We start from the raw sequence: 21,457 nt of genomic DNA, 5'->3' as shown, positions 1-21,457 counted from the left end.
AAATAAACCAAAAATATAGAGGAAATTGAAATCATACCCTTAAATGTCACTAGGGGGCACTGTTTGTTCATCCCTACTTTAAGGTAAAATGGATGATCTAAACCGGGCAGGGAGAGGGAGGAAAAGGAGGCAGCCCTCAAAATAATCTCTGCCCACATTTCCACGGTGGAGAGACTCCCACTTGGTGCCCTACCTCGCATTTCCTCGTCCAAACAAGCAAGAACCGCACTTGGTAGCGCTCGTTCAAAGAGCGTATACCGCCATATCATTCCCAGGACCTTTTTTTTTAACAGACTATAACAGCTCTTTACAGGACTTACTTCTTCTCACTTGTCGAAGATGGGTTCCGTTCCGGTGATATCAGCACTGGTTTTGGCCGTGGTCGTCCCATCGTTTGCCGGATACATCGAGGTACGTCCACGTACTGCTTTTTCATGCTTTATTGCTGAATTATTACTCGAAACAAGCATGACAACGCTATTCTTCATTGGTTTATCCCTTTTTAATGTTACCTTATGTCGGTATGCCAGCAGAGCTTTCTTCTTCTGTGGTTTAATTCGCGCTAAAACATGTATGGTCTGTTCCATGTTGTTGATGATGATTTTATGGGGGCCCGTTTAGCTAATTTTATTTAATTACAAAGGCTATGTCAAACACAAATGAAAAATAAAAATATGTCCGACTCCCACTCCCCTCGCTGCGTGGTTTTATTCGAGAAGGTGCGTGGTGCAGAGATCAAATGAAAGACGAGTGGCTTTGTCAGGCCTCGGGGGACCTCGCACATAACACATAGTAACCTCCCTCCCTCCCGCCATGCTAGCTAGCTGTTTACAGTCTATCTTTATCTCAGAGGAGGACGTTTTTAATCCCCCTGAGCTCTTTTAGACACTCCTGTCAGGTGTTACGCTCTCCATGTTGTGGATGTAACATGTTATGTTTTAACCTTTCCATAACGTGTGGAGAAATGGCAATCATTGAACTAATTGGCTGTGATTGACGTTGCTGGACGTCCATTTGGACGTCAAGCGCCCAATGCTAATAGCATGAGAATTATTGCAACTTTCATAACCTGATTTTGCATATGTAACAAGGAATAATAAATTCCAATTTGAAACCCTTAACAAAAATTCCCCTGTTATAGGATTATAAAAAGGTTATTAGTACAGCAGTGATTTAACAAAATGGTCATTTATCAATGCCTTTGACGGCCATAGACGTCCAATCCTATTTAAATTGTTGGGTCAAAAAATGTTCCAGATTGCAACACACAATTTTCAGAGAATTAAAATCTGGTTATAAGAAGTAGCATTTTTAAAATCATTTGTATTGAAGGATCACTCTTGGTTCTTCCATTCAAAATGGATTGGGCATTTAGCACTGTTAATAGCAGCCAATGAATTCAATAAGAATTAATGTTGTGGTTTTACAAGTCAAAAGCAATAACAGTTGCAAAGTTAAATGCTATTCTTTGGCTTTTCTTGTTAAACGGTAGCTTTACTAAAAGATGTCTCGCCTGACTAAAGGTTAAGAAAGAATGTGGTCATTGGTCCAAGACCTCCTATTCAAACAAACCCCCCCCCCCACCCCCCTTTCCCCATTTAACTTCACACTCAACTGACTTCCACTTTCACACCTAGCGCAGGATGGCACATATGTAACAACAAAGCCGCTTTTAACAAGACGTCTAGCTGACTGTTTTGGAGGTCGGACCACCCGCCGGGCGCAGCCCCTCGCAGTCAGAAAACGCAAAGCAAAGCAAAGCGAAATCGATGCCGCCACGCGACGGTCGATTCCGGACGGACTCCCTCCCGGGCCAGATTAATGGAGGAAATGTACGGCTCCCCCTGATCAGTCGGCGTGATTAAATGGCGGGATCGTACCATGGCGGCCGGCGGCGGCGGACGGGTTGCATGCAGAGCTTTTGTGTGTGTGTGTTGTTGAATCGATAGCTGAGCTGAATGGTGCTGCTGCTTGTTTTCTGTGTTTGGAATTTATTTGCAGTAGCAACAGCACATGCAAATGACTTCATTGGGCTGTTGAAAGTGTCAATAAACACTTTAGAGAATCCCCTTGAACGGAAGAAAACATTATTTGCTATTGATCAACTGACTGTGATGTATAAAACGCGTATTTGTAGATGAAAAAATCTTGAAAAAATATATAATGCATAAAAAATATGTCATTTTAAAAATCTACGTGTATAAACTTCATTTAAAAGTAAGCGACGATACGAGCAGTGCTGTTTGAACACTCCATATTACCTCTGGGTATGAATGAGATAGGCTCCAGGACCCCCGCGATCCTTGTGAGGATAATTTAGTGTATAATTAGCCTAGCATGCATGTTTTTAGGAAGTGGGCAAAAACTGAAGTACCCGGAGAAAACCCACACAATCCCGGGGAGAAGATCCAAACTCCACACAGTAATTACCGACCCGGGATCGAACCCTCGACCACAGAACTGCGAGCCTGAGGCGCTAACCAATGAATTAAATCAACATAAATCACATTATAGCCTCAATTCATGGCTATTTTTAGCTAGCATATGCATATTATACCTGAAAAAAGAATTTTTTTAACGTTTTTAACATATTTTGTTGTTTTCCTTCCATGTCAGCCTGCTCTCTTCCCTGTCACTCCCTCTTTTTCATATCCTGCTTGTTCCCTTCTCTTCCTGAGAGGAAACATGTCCGTGAGATCACTCCTACAGAAACGCGCTAGTAGAGCTGGGTAATCATTTTAGTCAATCCACCAAGGGACCGCACCAACGGACCGTTTGGGGCGAGGACGGATCCGAGACAGGCTCGACAAGTGCTCGATAGCTGGCACGCTTTGCGCTTGATCTTTTATTAATGGCATAAAAGTGTGCGAGCACGAGGAGGGGTGAGAGTTTAAAATGCTTGGTTGCCTCGCATCTTCCAACGGAGAAAGCATGAAATAATAAGAGGCGGTCCTGCTTGCAGCAGCATTATTGGTGTGTGTGTATGTGTGTGTAGGGGGGGGCGGGGGGTTGGTTTTGTCTGGCCGACCCAGCCAGGGCAGGAAAAGAGCCGGCTCGAAGCACAATACAAGCACAAAGCGCCGCATTCCTGCACACAAAGGCCAGCGCCACGCAGCTGTTGCGAGGTTGCGCAGGTGTGCTGGGAGGGCTATGTTGTCCTACATGTACATGTGACCTGGCATTGGGGGCGTGGCATGGAAATGGGGGGGATAGGAGGAAAGAAGTTGCACTGGGGGGGTTCAAATGACTGCTCGTTATGAGCCATTGGTCTGCTTTGAACATTGCCGCAGGATGATGTTGCAGTTGGTATGGCCAGCAATTTGGAGCCATTTTTATAGATTGGCTATTTCAAAGGGTTTCAGACTTGGGTTGGTTCACGGGCCGCGTTAATGTCAGCTTGATTTCACGTGGGCCATTTTAGATATAATATTTAGATTTTTTATGGATTAAATTAACTGGATTAAAGGCCCTGAATATTATTTTTTTATAGATCCAAAACAATGTTTATTTTAGCTTTTTATGTATTTTTAGATTTTACAAAATGATTTTTGAACTAAAAGCATAGAAAAAATTTATTAAAAAAATACAATTATTGATTTAAAAGGGGGAAATCAGGAAATGTAATATACATCTATACTCTTCATTTTAATTTGATCCTAAAACAGAAAGTCGGCACTCATGATTTACTTTTAGGGCCACACAAAATGATGCAGCGGACCAGATTTGGCCCCCGGGCCGCCACTTTGACACCAGTGCTCTATTTAAAGGGTGGAGCCTTGTCAAAGAGTATTGAAACATAAATGATTGAGTCTCATGCAGATTGATGACTATTGCAATTTCACAATATAGGGCATATGACTCAATGGAAAACGTTAGTGGTGACTCCATTGACTTCATCATGTGGTGAGTCGCAATATGTTTTGAAAGTGAGTGAAAGGTAGAGCCCCCAACATGATATTCATTTTGACTGGTAGGGGTCAATATAAGTTCAAGACCCCCACCTTGATATGACATAAAGACAGAATGGAAATGTACTTGAGGAAAAATCGTCCAGGCTCGTTGTGATAAGAATAATTGCATCTCTGTGGTTACCGTGACAACCTGACTTGCCTTCTTCGGTGGTCTATAATTAGTTGTTATTTTGACTGGAATGGAGGGCAGAGAATTACGTGAAATGTATTTTGTTTTCTAGCACTGTCATTGAGTTCACATTGTTTTTGAAAAGTAGCTTTGTTTTGGCTATGTTAGCGCCAATGTTATCTCTTTGTATCACTTTCTTATTATCAAGTAGGAGAAAGGATGTTTTGTTTTATTTTGGCTTTTGTTTTTTGCAAGGACGCGCTTCAATATTTACTAGCGTCAAAGTTGTACAAATTTACAACAGAAGGATAAAAAAAAGCCACCAAATTGACAGATTTAAATAAGTACACAGATAAATGTTAGCAACACCAACTACCAAAAACAAAACAACATCTGTCCTGTTCAGGTCATGATGTCCCTGTAAAATACAGATAAACAACAACAAAACGTAACAACCTTGGAAAAAAAACGTTACAAAACATCAGTTTTTTAAAACTGTTCACATCAGCAATCTGTGAATCAGATTCACTTCTTTTTTTTAATTTTTTTTTACGATACCTACTTAGTTGCCCGTGCTTGCACTTTTTCTTTTCCACGTCCAGAAAAGTCACTCCGGGCTTTCAGGATAAAAAGCAATCAAGTGCGGACAAGAATTCCATTAGTTTGATGAGTTATGAATTTAAGCCGCGGGCTGCAAATGTGAAATAGTCAGACAGTCTTTTAAGGTCATGTGATCTTCCATGGCTAATTTTAGTCTTTCTTGCTTTCAGCTTGCTTCCTTCCTAATGTAAATGAGTTGGGATTTTATGCAGTGGCTAACATTGTTAGCTTTTATTTTCTCCTAATGGACTGGTGTCCAAGTGGCGGCCCGGGGGCCAAATCTGGCCCGCTGCATTATTTTGTGCGGCCCGAGAAAGTAAATCACGCCAACTTTCTGTTTTAGGATCAAATTAAGATAAAGAGTATAGATGTATATTAAATTTCCTGATTTTCCCCCTTTTAAATCAATAATTGTGTTTTTTTAATCAGTTTTTTCTGTTTTTAGTTCAAAAATAATTTAGTAAAATCTAAAAATATATAAAAAAAGCTCAAATAAACATTGTTTCAGATCTATTTTCTTGGCAGCTCTGACACAAGAAGGTCGGAACTTAATGGGGATTGAACCCTAGATCTCATACCCCGAGGCGCTCATGTTAACCACTTTTCCACCATACCGCCTAGCCATAAATTAAATACCTAGTTAGTCTTCCATGGAAAAAGGTTAGTTTGTCCTTGACACTACTTCAATGTGATTCCCCCTGGAATTCAAACATGGCTCTCCTCTTGCTCCATTTGTGTTGTTATCGTATTCCATACTCGTGTTTCGCCACTTACGAGCTCATTAGCGGCGGCCGTCTTGGGAAAAAAAACGCTTGGAATCGAGCGCCCATTCTGCATTACAAAGGTCCAAATAGAAACGTATAAATATGGGCAAAAATATAGCAATATGTGGTTTGCTACAGAGTGAAGCCAGCACAGGTCATCCCTTCTCAAAATCCTCCTCCTGAGCGCCAGAGATTAGCCGGCCGACCGCGGCGAGAACCCACTCCCGTAGCTAATCCTGCTCTTTGTAAACCCGCTGAGCGCGCAGGACGGAACGGACGGACTTGACGCGCCGGACTGTCGTTCAAAAAACAAATGGCGCCGCCATAGCTTGGTTGGAAATCTAAAATTCCTCTCTCAATCTTATTGCTAGCAAAATAACACCATAAAATGCCACCCTACTTTCTGTAACTCGCCATGTGAGCCTCGAGTCCTAGCTTATGTAGTGTCCACGTGTCCTCCGTCAGATTACATCACGTTGCCAGATGTTTACCGCCGAATGAGACCCCCACGAGGGGCCCCGACATTCCACTGTTTTAGCCTAACGTCCGTGTCGCCCTCTTGACTTGCTTAAGGCGCGAAGATGCTCTTAATTAAGTCGGCTAAATTTACGGGGTCGTTCCCGTCTGGCTTTTCCATCCGTGTGGCGCGTGGAAGCGCCGCGGGGATGGAGCGCTCGTTCGATAGGCTTTGTGCTGCCACGCAGGGCATTAGACTGATTAAATTAGCCGTGCGAGATGGAGGGGGGACCCAAAGACGCAGTGTCAAGTCATTAAAGAAATGGTATGGGCGAGAAGATGAGGTGAAAGGGGGGGATGGAGGTGAGATGGAATCTTTAAGTCCCTTTAGGAGTTTTTCGAAAGGAATTAAATGATGGAATTTTGTCAAATAAGTAATTGAAAATGAATTATACAGCTCCATTACCATTGAAATTGTACTATAAAAATCATGGTGTGTCAAAGTGGCGGCCCGGGGGCCAAATCTGGACCGCCTCATCATTTTGTGTGGCCCGAGAAAGTATATCATGTCTGTTTTAGGATTAAATTAAAATGAAGAGTATAGATGTATATTAAATTTCATAATTTCCCCCTTTTAAATCAATAATTGTAATTTTTAAATATTTTTTTCTGTTTTTAGTTCAAAAATCATTTTGTAAAGTCTAAAAATAGATGAAAGAAAAGCTAAAATACACATTGTTTTATATCTATAAAAATGAATATTCAGATATTTTAATCCAGTTCTATTAATCCATTTATTAAAAAAAAAACTATTTGCCGTTAATGCAGCCCGCGAACCAACCCGAGTCGACAGGATCGATAACATATTGACTTAAGGTCTCCAACACGGCTAAAGATTTCATATTAGGATTTCTGACACTGGTTCCAAGTCGATCAGTATTTTGTCCGCTATGGTAATCAAATGCTTTTGAGGGAATGTCAACAGAGCTGACTCATTAAAATGTTCCAGTCTTGGCAAGCAATTATCTGTCATTTTGTAGGAAGTAAATGTTGCTGTCTGCGTAATGCTATAGTTTATCTTATTACGCACCTGCATATCCTAGCAACGAGGCCAGCTCGCTCTCTTATTCAAACCTTTGAGGTTCAAAATGGATCAAGGTTAAGATTAGAGTTGTCCCAATAGAAAAAAAAGATGTTTTTAAAAGGTATTTATCTTTCATTGACTCTCTTTGAATGACAAAAACGCCATAAGTGAACCACAGTCATGACCGTTTTCTTCTAAAGCCGGCATATTTTAGCCAGGAATGTTTGTACGTCGCTAGGGGACAAAACGTCTTCCCAATTCTTTTTGGCGGTGAAAGTTGTCCAGTGGCCCTGAGGACAAAAGAGTATTTCAGCTGGACAGAGATTCTTGTTTGCATTCCTGTGAGGCCTTGCCCTTCGGATTCAGAGCATGACACCTCTTTTTTGTCCCTTTTATGACTCTGTTTTTACTGTTCACCCTTGGCCAAGGGGAAGGGCTTGTCTCGTCCGTCCATGTGTGTGTGTGTGTGGGGGTGGGTGTCATTGGATGGCGTCCTTCCACACTGTCCCACTGTCCATTTGATGTTTGTGCAGTGTCTCAGGTCTCGGCCTTCCCACGGTTTGGCCGTCTATGTGATTCATAGGTATTTGTGTGCGCTAGTATGTGTGTGAGCCGTCGCCTTATTTTTCTGCCGTGGAATTTGACCAAAATTTACAATTAGTCTTATAAAATTTTGTTCAGTGGTTAACTGGGTTTCAAAGCTAGCAATTTGTGGGTCATTATAACCAGACAAATTCAGCATTACAAAGTGGGTAAAATGCGGGTTTCAAAGTTGTGGCCTGAGGGCAAAATATTTATTTTTTAATACATTTTTTTTAGCCAATACATTTTTTTCTCTAAAAATAAACACATGAAACTGAATATTTGTGCTTTTATTTATTTTTTAACCTTTGAAAAATATATATATTTGCTTTGTCCTCCATAAAAATAAGAAAGAGAAATATTTAATATTTTCTCTAAGAAAAAAAATCAAATAAATATTTTAAAATAAAAAAATGAAAATACAGTACAGAGAATAAAAAATAATACTTGCTAAAAAATGTGGATTATTTTTAATGTCTAGAAACAATCTATCAACTAGAAAAATGTTAAAATAGATATTTTCAAATAAAAAAATGCCAAGACATTTTGAGAAAATAAAAAATTATACTTGCTAAGAAAATGTGGATCATTTTTTTATATTCTATCAACTATCAGAAAAGCTTTTACTTCATTCATTGAGGCATTAAATATGACGGCAAACATTACTTTAACACTACCCATGCAAATATGGCTAATTATTGTCGAATAATCCCATGCGCCAAACAGTCAAAGTCCAATAAAAGCCGCCATTACGCTTCTGCATTTTATCTTGGCACCCGCAGAAAAGCTCATATGAGAGTGTTTTCAATGTGATAGAGTGAATATGAGGGAGTGACTTTCACGCTACACTCTCCGACTTAAATCTCTAGTCACCGCAGGGAAGGATTAGCGGGATTAAACCATACCAGGCATTTCTCTGCCGTCACATGGCCCACGGGCATTCTGGGAAAAGTCCTAAACCGAGACGTGCCAGGAGGCGCGCCCCAAATTAGACGAGGTCCGACGTTTGGAAAAAGTTCAGGCATAGTGCAAAAAAAAAAAAGTTCAAAAATTACTTTGTACATCTCCTTATCTTCCTGTTTACTTCCTCTCGGGATGGGCGTGTGCTTTGTTAGATTTGGTGGGACGTCATTGGGCGTCCCCAGTGGACTTTGGCGAATATCTCCCATGTAAAACGATGCCAATTGACACAGATAAAAATCTAATTTTATAAATAATTCAAAAATGAAAAGTTCATTTCAATGCAAATGCATTGACTTTAATGGTAAATTCGCCCCTACCAACATGGCCGCCCCAAAGCCATGTCAGTAGGGGCAATGAAAGGTCTTTTTAATGCTTCTGCCACAAATTGAGATGACTGTCCCTAGTAGGCGCCCAATCCATTTCAAGTAGAAGGTGTGGCACCAAATTAAGATTATTTTTTTTAGTTTTCTTTATTTTTCATTTTTATTTTATTTTACACAGTCTGGTATCAGACTCGGGTCCCAAAACATGGTCTGGTTCAACACCACGTACAAGTAGTTAATAATTATGCCACAACAAAGCTACTAGTAAACAGAGTGTTACTGATTAAACATATTAATTTCCCTCCAGTCTGACCTTTGAATGTCATCTTTGTTGCACAATGTTAATAATTGGCAAGAGACGTCTACTGAATCCTTTTGACCAGTTAACGCACTGGTGTCAAAGTTGTGGCCCGGGGGCCAAATCTGGCCCGCCGCATTATTTTGTGTGGCCCGGGAAAGTAAATCATGAGTGCTGACTTTCTGTTTTAGGATCAAATTAAAATGTAGAGTATAGTTGTATATTAAATTTCCTGATTTTACCCCATTTAAATCAATAATTCAAATGTTTTTAATGATTTTTTTCAGTGTTTTTAGTTCAAAAATTATTTTGATGAAATAAAACAAAAAAAAAACTATAAAATGCATCCATTCTTTTGTGCCTAAGCATTACAGATGACGAGTGAAAAAGAAAATAACAGAAATGTACTATGAGTTGAATGTGAATTGTCAATTTCTCCTGCAGGCGCTAGCAGCCAACGCTGGCACCGGGTTCGCAGTGGCCGAGCCGCAGGTGGCCATGTTCTGCGGCAAGCTTAACATGCACGTCAACATCCAAACGGGCCGCTGGGAACCTGATCCGTCCGGAACCAAGAGCTGCTTGGGTACCAAAGAAGGCGTATTGCATTACTGCCAAGAGGTGAGTCCATAAGCTTGGAAACTCACTAACATACTAATTTGTATGTGCCCAATGGACCATTTCCTCTCGCCCTGTATTTTATTTTTTTAATTATTATTATTTTTTATTGTGATAGATGTACCCTGAGCTCCAGATAACCAACGTGGTGGAGGCCAATCAACCGCTACGTATCGACAACTGGTGTAGGAAGGAGAAGAAGGTGTGCAAAGGCCACGCCCACACCGTGGTGCCTTTTAAATGCCTCGGTAAGCGCCGCTCTAAATTTTGTTTGTTTTTATGACCCATTTAGACCAGGAATGTCCGTAGTTGACTTTTTTTGGTCTCCAAAATCTTTTAACAGTCATAAACATACACATTGGGCATCTGTCATCAACTACTTTGAGAATTACTTTGAGCCATTATGTTAAATGGCGGGTCTGCAAATTAAGATGAAGGAATAACTTGGACTCATTTTCATATTTTGGAAGAAAAAGTTTCCCATTAATGCTTTTGTAAGTAATGAAAGTAATTTGTAATGCTTTATTCAAAAGTAGAGGTACCACCACTATGTACATATTTTATTATTATTATTATTATTTACTCTCTAGTGCAGTTTTTTTTATAAATGGATGCAAAGAACTAGATTAAAAGCCCTGAATATTCAGTTTTTTTATAGATCTTAAACAATGTTTATTTGAGCTTTTTTGTAATATATTTTTAGATTTTACAAAATGATTTTTGAACTAAAAACACAGACAAAATAGATTAAAAAATTGCAATTATTGATTTAAAAGGGGGAAAATCAAGAAATTTAATATACATCTATACTCTTCATTTTAATTTGATCCTGAAAGAGAAAGTTGGCACTCATGATTTACTTTCCCGGGCCACACCAAATGATGTGGCAGGCCAGATTTAGCCCCCAAGCCGCCACTTTGACACCAGTCCTCTAGCATATGTATATTAGATTTTGCATGGGTGTCTAGGTTTATTTGTGCTTTTTCTTTAGAAGACAACAGTCGCCTCAATTGTGAATGTCGACAAATAAAAATGAGTTTTAGAGAAAAAAAATAGAAGGGAAGAAAGCTCCAAATCATCTTTTGTGCTGCAGCAGCTTTCCGTTCCACTCTTCATCTGCGCGGAAGCCTTTTTTGCTGATTGAGTCGTGCTGCCGCGATTGAAAAAATCCATTAGCCTTTGCGACGGACTGTGAAATGGCCAAGATCATTTTTGGCAGGACGGACTGACGGACGGGTTACAATCTTTTTTTAAATTTGTTTTTTTTTTTTATCTGGGGAGGGTTTCATATAGAATTCACATGCAAAAATTTATGACCAATGAAGTTATTGAACTCTTTTTAGTGCTTACGACGACAAAAAAGTACTTAAAACTTGAACTTAGTTGTGTTTATTCGCCCCTCAAATTGCGATATTTTAATACTCAATAAATGGCAGCCGGAAAAAATAAGCCATCTTTTATTTAATTTACCGTGTGATGAGTTGATTTATTGCATATTGCTTCACGTTTACTGCCAAACAATGACATTAGTGCAGAATTAAGATAAGCTTCATAGAGCGCTGTCTTTTATATGCCTGTCTGGAAAAAAATGACTGCGCTAACAAGAGAAGTAAGCCTTAAGGGTAAAAAAAATGCTTTTGCAGGCAATTAAATCAGTGGCTGTCATGCACGCAGCGTGACAAGCCACTAAAAGCTCTCTGTGCGGTTGACAAGAGTGAAGCTTTGACGAAAATACCCGCGCGGAGTGCCGCAGACACGATGGATTAGCCGCGTTTAGAGAGAAATCAAACTTGACGGGACAATGGGAAGTTTGTCAGCTTGACAAAATCTGCTTTGATGATTCGATTGGTTGGATTGCATTTGTCAGGGAACTGTGAAAGCAATACATCAGGGAACACACACTTTCTTTACCAAATTCTGGTTGTGATGTCACAACCAGAATGTTTTGGTAGCGGATTGCAAAAGTATGTAGATTATTCCGGATATGGCATCAGGTGGCATTCATATTGCGTAATGGAAAAATGTGTGTAAAACAAAATATGCTAAAGGAAGAGAAGTTGTAAAATTAAAAGTCTTTTTTTTTTGTTCAGGGGTGCTGGAGCATTGCTCAGCCAACTGTGAAAGCAATACATCAGGGAATGCCCAATTTTTTAATTTTTTTAAAATATTTTTTTTATTACACAATTCTGGTTGTGATGTCACAACCAGAACGTTTTGGTAGAAGACTGCAAAAGTTTGCGGATTATTCCGGATCTGGCATAAGGTGACACCCATATCGCATATCTTTTTTTGCGAGGGGTGCTGGAGCATTTCCCAGCCAATTGTGAAAGCAATACACCCATTATTTTTTTATTTATATTTTTTTTACACAATTCTGGTTGTGAATTCAAAACCAAAACAGCAATGCTAGCTTCATCTTATTCCAGATTAAATTCAATAACACTTCAAAATTTCAGGAGTTGTTGATGTTTTTCCCTTTTTCCACCCAAAAAAAATCCCCACACCAATTGTGCGATGGCATTGCCACCACTACATGCCTTTCATTTCTCCTTCTCTTGGACAGCTTCTATAAATAAAAACTAGTTTCATTCATCAAGCAAGGGGATCATTTAACAAAGTAGAACGGGCAGATGTTCACAGGTCAAAACGTGCCCCGACGGCAAACCTTTTTTCCGCTCTGGTCCCCCGCGATTCATCATCGGGGGACACTCAGCTGCTAACAAAAGTTTTTGGGTGTGTTTTTTGTAGTTGGGGAGTTTGTCAGTGCTGTCCTGCTGGTTCCGGAGAAATGCAAGTTCTTCCATAAGGAGCGTATGGACCTGTGCGCTAGTCACCAGCAATGGCATGGTGTGGCTAAGGAGGTAAAAATTGTCATAATAATAATAATAATAATAATCGGACATAGGCTTTGTCATCATCATTGACTCGACAAAAGCCTAATTGTCATCATACCCAATTCTGTGTATGATGAAATTGGTAATGCTTCCCCATAGGGGGCGCTTTCCCAGCAAAATGTTATTACACAGAAGGGATTGTGTGTCGTGCTACCGCAAGTTTAGAGTCCTAATGGATGTGGGGGGGAAAAAACTGAGATTTTTCATCTTTTAATTGGTGTCTCCCTCCTCACAGGCGTGCGTTAAGAGTTCCACGGTGCTACACAGCTACGGCATGCTCCTCCCATGCGGAACCGACAAGTTCCACGGCACAGAGTTCGTCTGTTGCCCCGCTTCGCGAGCCGAGGAGACGGATAAATCGGCCCCGGAGCGAGAAGAGGAAGAGGAGGAAGACTTTGAGGATGAGGAAATTGCAGAGGACGATCTGGGTGAAGATGAGGACGCTCTAGAGGACAGGTTAGCTCAACCAAACAAAAAAATGTTGTAATACTTGGAGAGTTTTAGAGTTAAGATGCCAGTGTTAATGTGGTTTTATGGCAGCGAGGCTCCGGCTGAAGAGAAACACGAGCAGAGGGAGAAAAAGGAGGAGCCACAGGATGAGGAAGACGAGGTAGAGGAGGACGAGGACAAGGAAATTGCAGAGGACGACCTGGGTGAAGATGAGGACGCTCTAGAGGACAGGTTAGCTCAACAAAATTAAAAAAATGCAGTAATACATGGGGAGTTTTAGAGTTAAGATGTGAGTGTCAATGTGGTTTTATGGCAGCGAGCCTCCGGCTGAAGAGAAAAACATGCAAAAGGAGAAAGAGGAGGAGCCACAGGATGAGGAAGATGAGGTAGAGGAGGACGAGGACAAGGATGATTATGACCACTACGTCTATGAGGACGAGGAGATGGATGAGGAGGAAGACAAGAGAGAGAGTAGCAGAATGACGGACAGCCGGGAGGACTTGGACAAAAGTCTGGAGGAAGTCAAAGGTTTGACTTTTTTCATTCTTCCAATGGGAATTATTCAGTCTGGTATCGTCACTTGTTACAGGGTAGGATTCCAAGCCTCTGTTTTTTTAAAACCCTAAAAAAATGGTTAAAAAATTACAATTATTGATTTGAAAGGGGTAAAATCAAAAAAATTCTATACTCTTCATTAGGATTTGATCCTAAAACAGAAAATTGGCACTCATGATTTACTTTCCCGGGCCACACAAAATAATGCAGTGGGCCAGATTTGGCCCCCGGGCCGCCACTTTGACACCATGAGTTAGAATTTTGATGATTCCAAAATAACATTGGATTGGTTCCTAATTAGTATTCTGTATGTATAATATTGAAATTTTCAAGGACAAATGTGTATTTTGTGACCACAAAAGTCATCTTTTGGACCTTCTTTTTGTCTTTTTTTCCTGCACACTTTTTTAAAAAATTTGAGTTCACATAAGAGTGACATTTTCGCGAAAATTACCATGCATTTCCACTAACAACATGCCTTTGTTGCCACCCTTACAGCCGTGTGCGCCGTGGAGGCGGAAACGGGTCCCTGCAGGGCCTCCATGCCCCGCTGGCACTTTGACATGAGCCAACGGAAATGCGTCCTCTTCATCTACGGAGGCTGTGCCGGAAATCGCAATAATTTTGACTCAGAGGAATACTGCATGGCCGTGTGCAAGCGACTGGGTGAGCCCGACAAAGCTCCGCCATCCTCCATGGCATTGCGTTGTTTTGACGGCGGTTTCCTTTTGTCTGAACAGCCACGCCCCCCACGCCTCAGCCCGCCGACGATGTGGACATCTACTTTGAAACGCCGGCAGACGACCAGGAGCATAGTCGCTTCCAGAAGGCCAAGGAGCAGTTGGAGATGAGGCACCGCAACCGCATGGAAAGGGTAACCCAAAACCAAGCCCGCTAAATATGGGGATTTTTGTCTGTGATGCTAAATGCTCATGTTAGCATTATAAAATATATAGATAGTGGTAGAACTGGTCTAATTGCTGATTTTCTGTCATAGGTAAGGAAGGAGTGGGAGGAGGCGGATAGCCAGGCCAAGAATTTGCCCAAAGCTGAGAGGCAAACCTTGGTGCAGGTCAGTCGACGCCACCCTGTGGTTGGGTCAGAAATTACATCTTGCAGTTTTTCACTGTTATCATTTTCAACCACAACTACTTTGTCTCGGATTGAATATTTCATGGAGGACCAAAGCTGCCAAGAGGAAAAATAAATAAAGAAATAAAATTTAATATGAAAACAACTATACATACAAGAGTAAGAAATTGGATTTAAAAAAAAAATCTATGTAAGAAATTGAAATAAATATGTAATTCAAAAGCGGGAACACCAGTACCCGTAGAAAACCCATGCAGGTCCTGGGAAAACATACATACCCCAAATAGTGAGGTCAGACCCACCGGGGATTGAACCATCGATCTCAGTACTGCGAGGCGGACGTCCCAACCACTTACCCACCGAACAACCCAATTCCTAACAGTACATTCATTCTACAAAGTATTTATTTTTGCATGTATTACTTTAGATTTATTCTTTTTTCTATTCCTTTTGATTTTGTTTTCATTTTGGCAGCATTGGTTCTCCATCCTATTTACCAGATACAAAATTAATCCAAAACAATAACATAATCTTATTTATGTTCTAGCACTTCCAAGCCATGGTGGAGTCCCTGGAGGAGGAAGCCGCCAGCGAAAAGCAGCAACTAGTTGAGACACACCTGGCTCGGGTGGAGGCCATGTTGAACGACCGACGCCGCCAGGCCTTGGAGAACTACCTAGCGGCCCTGCAGGCCGACCCCCCTAGGGTAAGCACTTCTTTCTGTCCGGAAAACGCTCTCACTAGCTAACCGGCGTATGCACTCGGCAGCCCCACCGCATCCTGCAGGCGCTACGCCGCTACGTGCGTGCCGAGAGCAAGGACCGTCAGCACACTATCCGCCACTACCAGCATGTTTTGGCTGTGGACCCCGAGAAGGCGGCTCAGATGAAGTCACAGGTGGGTTTTGGAGATTTTGGGGTTGCTAAAAATAACACTATGAACGGTTGGTGTTGTTTTATACTCAAGATTAAAGTTTCCAAGTTATCTTATAAGGCAAGTGTATGATTTGACCAAGATTAGAATTTCAAATGATGTAAAATGTTATGTTATGATACATTTTGTTATGTTATGCTAGGCTACGTTATCCTTTGGCATGCTATGTTATGCTAACTTTGAATTAAGGGATTGAGGGTTTTGTATCAGGATTTAAGTTCTTAAAGTCAGGTTGAAATCATGTTCAGATTTTTAATATATAAGCACGGGTGTCAAACATGCAGCTCGTGTGGCCAAATCCGGTCCCAGTGCATCATTTTGCACGGCCGGTGAAAGTCGCGCTTTGACTTCATGTTTTTTGCTAAAATAAAATTCAAATAAGTTCAGACATATCATCTCAATGGCAGCCAGTTTTGCCTGCTTTTTTTTCGGTAAAGATTTTAAAGTAGGGTTATAACTATAACTAAGCCTTATTAAGGTTTAATAAAAGGGTTAGGGCTTCATTTTTCTCCTTATATTTAACATTGCAAATTCAGTCAGACTGTTTTTTTCCTCCAAGTAAAAGCAGTTTATTACCATACTTGGCTTAATAACAGTTGGGGAAGACTGAATTACAAGACAACTGTACTCGTGATAATGAGTGGGAGTCAAGTCCAAACACGTAGACTGAAGTGTCTCAAAAACAAGCAGTACATTGCAACAAATGACTCACACATGACTTATCGTGTCAATATGCAATTTGAATGCAGGGATTACCAACATTGTCCTTTATTAAGGTAGCCAACCAGATTTTTTTAATACGCACACACCTTGACTCACCTTATTTTTTCCGACTTAAAGTTACACACACCCTATAAAAATCTCTAACTAACCTGAATGAAAATTTGTCCACATTCGGAGACAAAATTGTGGTGTTAAAGTATCACTTTCATACAAAGATCAGTTATGTTTCCTACTGTCAAGATGCCTCTTTATACTGCAGTTTTCTAGTACTGCAGCAGGCAGGGTTGCTACCACGTAATCGTTGCTCTGTTGCCACCTGCTGGTCAGACTGTGCTACACTCCTGACGCTCATTCAAGCTGACATGCTCATTTTTATTTTAGGCCCTTGTCACAATATGTACATGCCACATATCTCATTTCCTCTGTTTTTTTTTCCTGACAGGTGATGACCCACCTACGCGTGATTGAAGAGAGGATGAACCAAAGTTTGTCACTACTTTACAAGGTTCCTTACGTGGCTGAGGAGATCCAGGATGAAATTGGTGAGTTCTTCTTCCCAAGGACCAAAAATGTCATTTTTTTGTCCATACTACAAAATGTGGACCTCACACTATAATACCTATCTCTGATGCTCCATAGAAACTAATGATCTTTTTTTTTTGTGTGTCCCTGAATGCACCAGATGAACTTCTCCAGGAACAGAAAGCTGATATGGACCAATTCCTGTCATCCATTTCTGAGTCCCAGCCCGACATCACAGTGTCCTCGGAGGAAAGCGTGGAGGTCAGACCCTTCCGGCCTGTCCAGGTCAACTCGTTGGGGTCCCGCCCAGAACCTGAAGGTAACCCTGTCCAATCCGTTGGTGACTTCTCATACTTTTCTCATAGAAATTCCTTCAAAAATTGCTATATTTCATCACTCAATCCACTTTTCCCTTCTCTTTCTTCTTCTTTTATCGTCACTTTTTAACAACAAGGCGATCTGTCCGACCTCCCGCGAGTTTTCAAGAAAGGTTGGTCTCCATTTTTCCTCTTTTTCTTTTCTTTCATCCCCTTTTAAGCTATTTTCCTTCCCATAGAATTCTTGTCCACCTAAATTTCACAAAGTTGAAAATAAACCAAATCCTAATATGTGCTTTTAAAGTTAATACACAAAACAATGTAGCTAGCAACTAGCCATATTGCTAATGGTCAGCACAGTACCGGCTTTGTGCCACTAACAACAATGACTTTTATTGTCTTCTTTCTCCGAGCCCTACGGAGACGAGCCTGTCGCGCACGCGGGGGTGCTTTGTATTGAGAACTCATTGGTGGTCTTTTTCGCAGGTTCGGCCGCATCCGACCTGGACGGTCTCATCGGAGCTGAGGAGCGAGTCATCAATAGCAAGATTAACATGGGACCCAATGTGGTAAGAAAAATGCTATGTATAATATCATATTTAATGTCTCCAGTGCCATCAAAGGGGATGGACGTCCAATTTGGCTATTTGTTTGTGTTTGTTGGTCAGCATGTGAGTGTTTTGGTGTTTGTTTGGGATGTCGCATGCGTGTATTTGGCATGCTAAAATGTGTCTAAAATGCAGCTTCTCAAACTGGTGTTTTCAGCATTATTTTATCATGAGAAAGGATTTTGTGTATTGAAAATAGAGTGTTAATATAGCATATTGAGGCAATTACGGCCCACTGTTTTTGTTTTGGCTCCATTAAAAATACTTGTATTATGTTAGCGCATATCTGACATATTGACATGAATACTGTTGTTCATTTAGAGAAAAAAATGGAGGCTGACATAAAAGCAATGCTGTTTTTTATTTACTAAAAGCACCTTTTTACTACAGGTATTGTTTTTTATATATAAATGATACAATTATAGCATTAAATCAAATCATTAAAAAAGATTAATTGCTCAAGTTTTATTAGCAGAGCCGGTTTTTGCCCTGAGCAATATTGGCAATTGCCCAGGGTGCATCTACAAGGGGGCGCAGGAGAAAACTCCCCCAATTTTTTTTTCAGCCAAAAGTTTGAGAAGCTCTCATTTGAAAAGCAGTTTTTTTGTGCATTTGTGTGGTAAATACGGAGGATTCTCACCAAGATCTTGGCACAGGTGACAGACGCTTCCTCTGCAGGTTTGTGTCACCAAAAGGAAAACCAAAACGCTTAAAATGCTACCCAACTTTCTCTCTCAAACACCAAAACGAAACCTGGACTTACACGTCGTCACCCGTCTGTGTTGACAGGTGATTGATGAGTCTCTGGATGTTAAAGAAGTTGTTTACAGTGCAGAGAGAATCCGCGTAATGCATGACGATGAGCTGGTGAGTACGGTGGCGCCCTCTGCTGGTCAAAGGGCGTGGCTCGTCACTTCCGTCTTTTGAGCAATGCATTGACATTGGCGCAAATGTCGTCTCATGGCGGCCATCTTGGTAGAGGCGATGAACGGTCTTTTAATGCTTCTGCTGTAAATTGAAATGTCTCTCACTAGTAGGCGTCCAATCTCCTAAAAGTGGGAAGGGTGGCAGAGCATTGATTTTCTGCCATACCTCCGCCTTCACTCAAATTGGGTGTCTACTAGTGATAAACTCATTGGGGGGCTGGGGGGTAATGTCAATGCATTGTCTTTGGTGCGTATGTCGCCTCAGGGCGGCCATTTTTGTTTTAACTTTAGAGGTTTCAATGTTATGAAAGATTGAAAAACGTAGTAATAATAATAATAATAGTAAATTTAGAATCCTAATTACCCAAAAAGTATTTTTTAGTTTTTTCTACAATGATTATTCTTATTTTTGAGTAATTTGTGCATGGCTGCATGCGTAGAAGGCTAATGGATTGATCACGTGACTCGTCAGGTCACGTGACGGCACATATGATGATGTCATATGTGCCCAGTGGCATGATTGGGTATTGGAGTGACTAGCAAATCCACCTCATATTCAAACAAAATTTCTATGAAGTGGCTTTTGTTGAGCAGGTTGCTTTTGGTCATTGCGCTTTTGTTGCCCCCTACAGGCGAGCTACAGACCGCTTGGTGAGGACTTTAGCTTTGGCAGCAGCGTTCTCATCGGCCTGCTGGTGATCGCCGTGGCCGTGGCCACCGTCATCGTCATCAGCCTGGTGCTTCTTCGAAAGCGCCACTACGGCACCATCAGCCACGGCATCGTGGAGGTATGGTGCGCCGCCTAGTGGCCAGGAGGACTACTTTGCCTCATTTAAAACCATACATCCGTTTCAGGACGCAAAAGCATCACAATTCATTGATTAGTTGTCCCACCCCTATTTTAACGATGTCATGTGACTTATGTGTCTGTCAGGTGGACCCCATGTTGACACCCGAAGAGCGCCACCTCAACAAAATGCAAAACCATGGCTACGAGAATCCCACCTACAAATACCTGGAGCAGATGCAGATCTAAAACCTGAGGGGGGCGTCGCCCACTGCCGTACTACTGACCAATAATTCCGTAACAAAATCATAACACGCTATTGTACCATAGCGCGCTTTTTTTTCACTGTTGTTGATTATCTTGTTATTTGCGTTACCTTGGATCAAAGATGTGTAACATTTCTGATGATTTGTTCTAAAAAAATTGAATCAAACACGTTTTTTTATGATGGAAAAGAGGTCGCCATTTTGTTTTTCTGCAGAGGAAAAATACCAGTAAATTTAATTGGCTGTAATGTAGAAATTATAACTATCATTTGTTGTTATCATTTACCAATACCTCTAGTCTGGAAATACAGTTCCAATTGCCATTGAAGGCCTTAGATGTCCAATCCAATTGGCAGTGAATCAACACTTAGATTTACTGCAAAAAGATGATTGGACGCCATAGGATTGGACGTCTAGCACCGTCAATGGCACTGCAAGAGTGATCAAACTCCAAAAAAATGCAATACAATTCCGTGCAATAGCAAAGAAGTGTCTCAGCCTGTTGGCCGCTAGGCTTATAAAGTATTCCAAAAAAGACAAACACTATAAAAAATGGATGTAACAGAAATATATTTCTATAACTCAAATGTTATTAACTCATTCACTGCCACAGACGGTGATAGACGTCCAATTTATTTCTACCTGGAGAGGCTGGCCACAATCATTAGATCGTCAATGGCACTGAATGAGTTAATGATATTTGCCATACACTACAACTTTTGTTGAATGTAAGATGGAATGTTCCATTTTTGAACTGTTGGGGATGTCAATTTGTTGATTTCTTTGATTATTTTCCCCCAATCTTAAATATAACTCTTTATAGGGCAAGTAACTATTGAAATCAATTTAATTTAAATATCATTTTATATTTATTTTTCCATAAATACATCAAATACAAAATAAATACAATGTTGTTCTAAACAAAATATAAAATTTGAGATTTTTCCAATTAAAAAAATCATTTCATAATCTATGCCCAATAAAGGGTTAACCCCCCCCCCCCCATTTTTTAAAGTGGTACTCCCCACTAAAACACAGCATTTATTTCCATAACACTAATAAACAATGTACATATACAGATATTTACTACAAAAAGAATCAAATGTTTGTCTTTAAAAATTCCAAATTACCATTAAAATTGAACTAAAATCTCCATCGCCGTCTTTGTATAGTCGATGTTACAATCAAACTATTTTTTTCTCTTCCCGGTGGACTTTTTCTGTGCTGGTGTGCATTGTTCTGATACATAAGAAGATATTTTAAATATATATTCTTTTTTTATTTGTTCCTCGTCCTGTGACAGTACTGCACTACCCCACTCCCCAAAAAATAAAAATAAAAAACATAAAAAAGTACAAAAAATAAACATTACAAATAGCTTCAGTCTTGTAACTCTAATTACCTGTTGATTGTGTGGAAAGACAACACGCAAACATGCGGCTAATACTGTTTATGCTGTATTTGGTTTGTACTATTATTATTAGTTATCAGAGAGTGGCGTTAACGAGCTTATTTCTGGTTAAGGGGAGGTCATGTCAATAAAGTCACAATTTACAGTCCAATGTGTGTTTTTTCATCATTAGAGCAATCCCAGTCCTTTTTATTATATAGTGATACAA

At 40.5% G+C, this 21,457-nt stretch overlaps 1 protein-coding gene across 1 annotated transcript; it reads left to right on the top strand.

The window, feature by feature from the left end:
* Positions 1–147: 147 nt before the first annotated feature.
* On the top strand, positions 148–20,183 carry aplp2 (amyloid beta (A4) precursor-like protein 2). The gene is made up of 19 exons (XM_077722216.1): positions 148–411; positions 9,595–9,768; positions 9,884–10,013; positions 12,514–12,626; positions 12,895–13,115; positions 13,200–13,340; positions 13,426–13,637; positions 14,163–14,330; positions 14,405–14,538; positions 14,662–14,736; positions 15,304–15,462; positions 15,525–15,653; positions 16,855–16,954; positions 17,095–17,253; positions 17,389–17,424; positions 17,738–17,820; positions 18,649–18,726; positions 19,418–19,573; positions 19,720–20,183. The coding sequence occupies exons 1-19, from the start codon at positions 340–342 to the stop codon at positions 19,819–19,821; spliced, it is 2,442 nt and encodes an 813-aa protein (XP_077578342.1). The 5' UTR covers positions 148–339; the 3' UTR covers positions 19,822–20,183.
* Positions 20,184–21,457: the final 1,274 nt, after the last annotated feature.

The sequence above is a fragment of the Stigmatopora nigra genome, chromosome 8 (genome assembly GCF_051989575.1).
Source record: "Stigmatopora nigra isolate UIUO_SnigA chromosome 8, RoL_Snig_1.1, whole genome shotgun sequence".
Classification (NCBI taxonomy): domain Eukaryota; kingdom Metazoa; phylum Chordata; class Actinopteri; order Syngnathiformes; family Syngnathidae; genus Stigmatopora; species Stigmatopora nigra.
The sequence above is the reverse complement of the archived record's forward strand: the minus strand, read 5'-3'. Positions and strand labels throughout refer to the sequence as shown.

Coding starts and splice junctions, on each gene's coding strand:
- aplp2 (XM_077722216.1), top strand. CDS start 340: ATGGGTTCCGTTCCGGTGATATCAGCACTGGTTTTGGCCGTGGTCGTC. Junction 412..9,594: donor CGTTTGCCGGATACATCGAG/GTACGTCCACGT, acceptor TTTCTCCTGCAG/GCGCTAGCAGCCAACGCTGG. Junction 19,574..19,719: donor TCAGCCACGGCATCGTGGAG/GTATGGTGCGCC, acceptor TGTGTCTGTCAG/GTGGACCCCATGTTGACACC.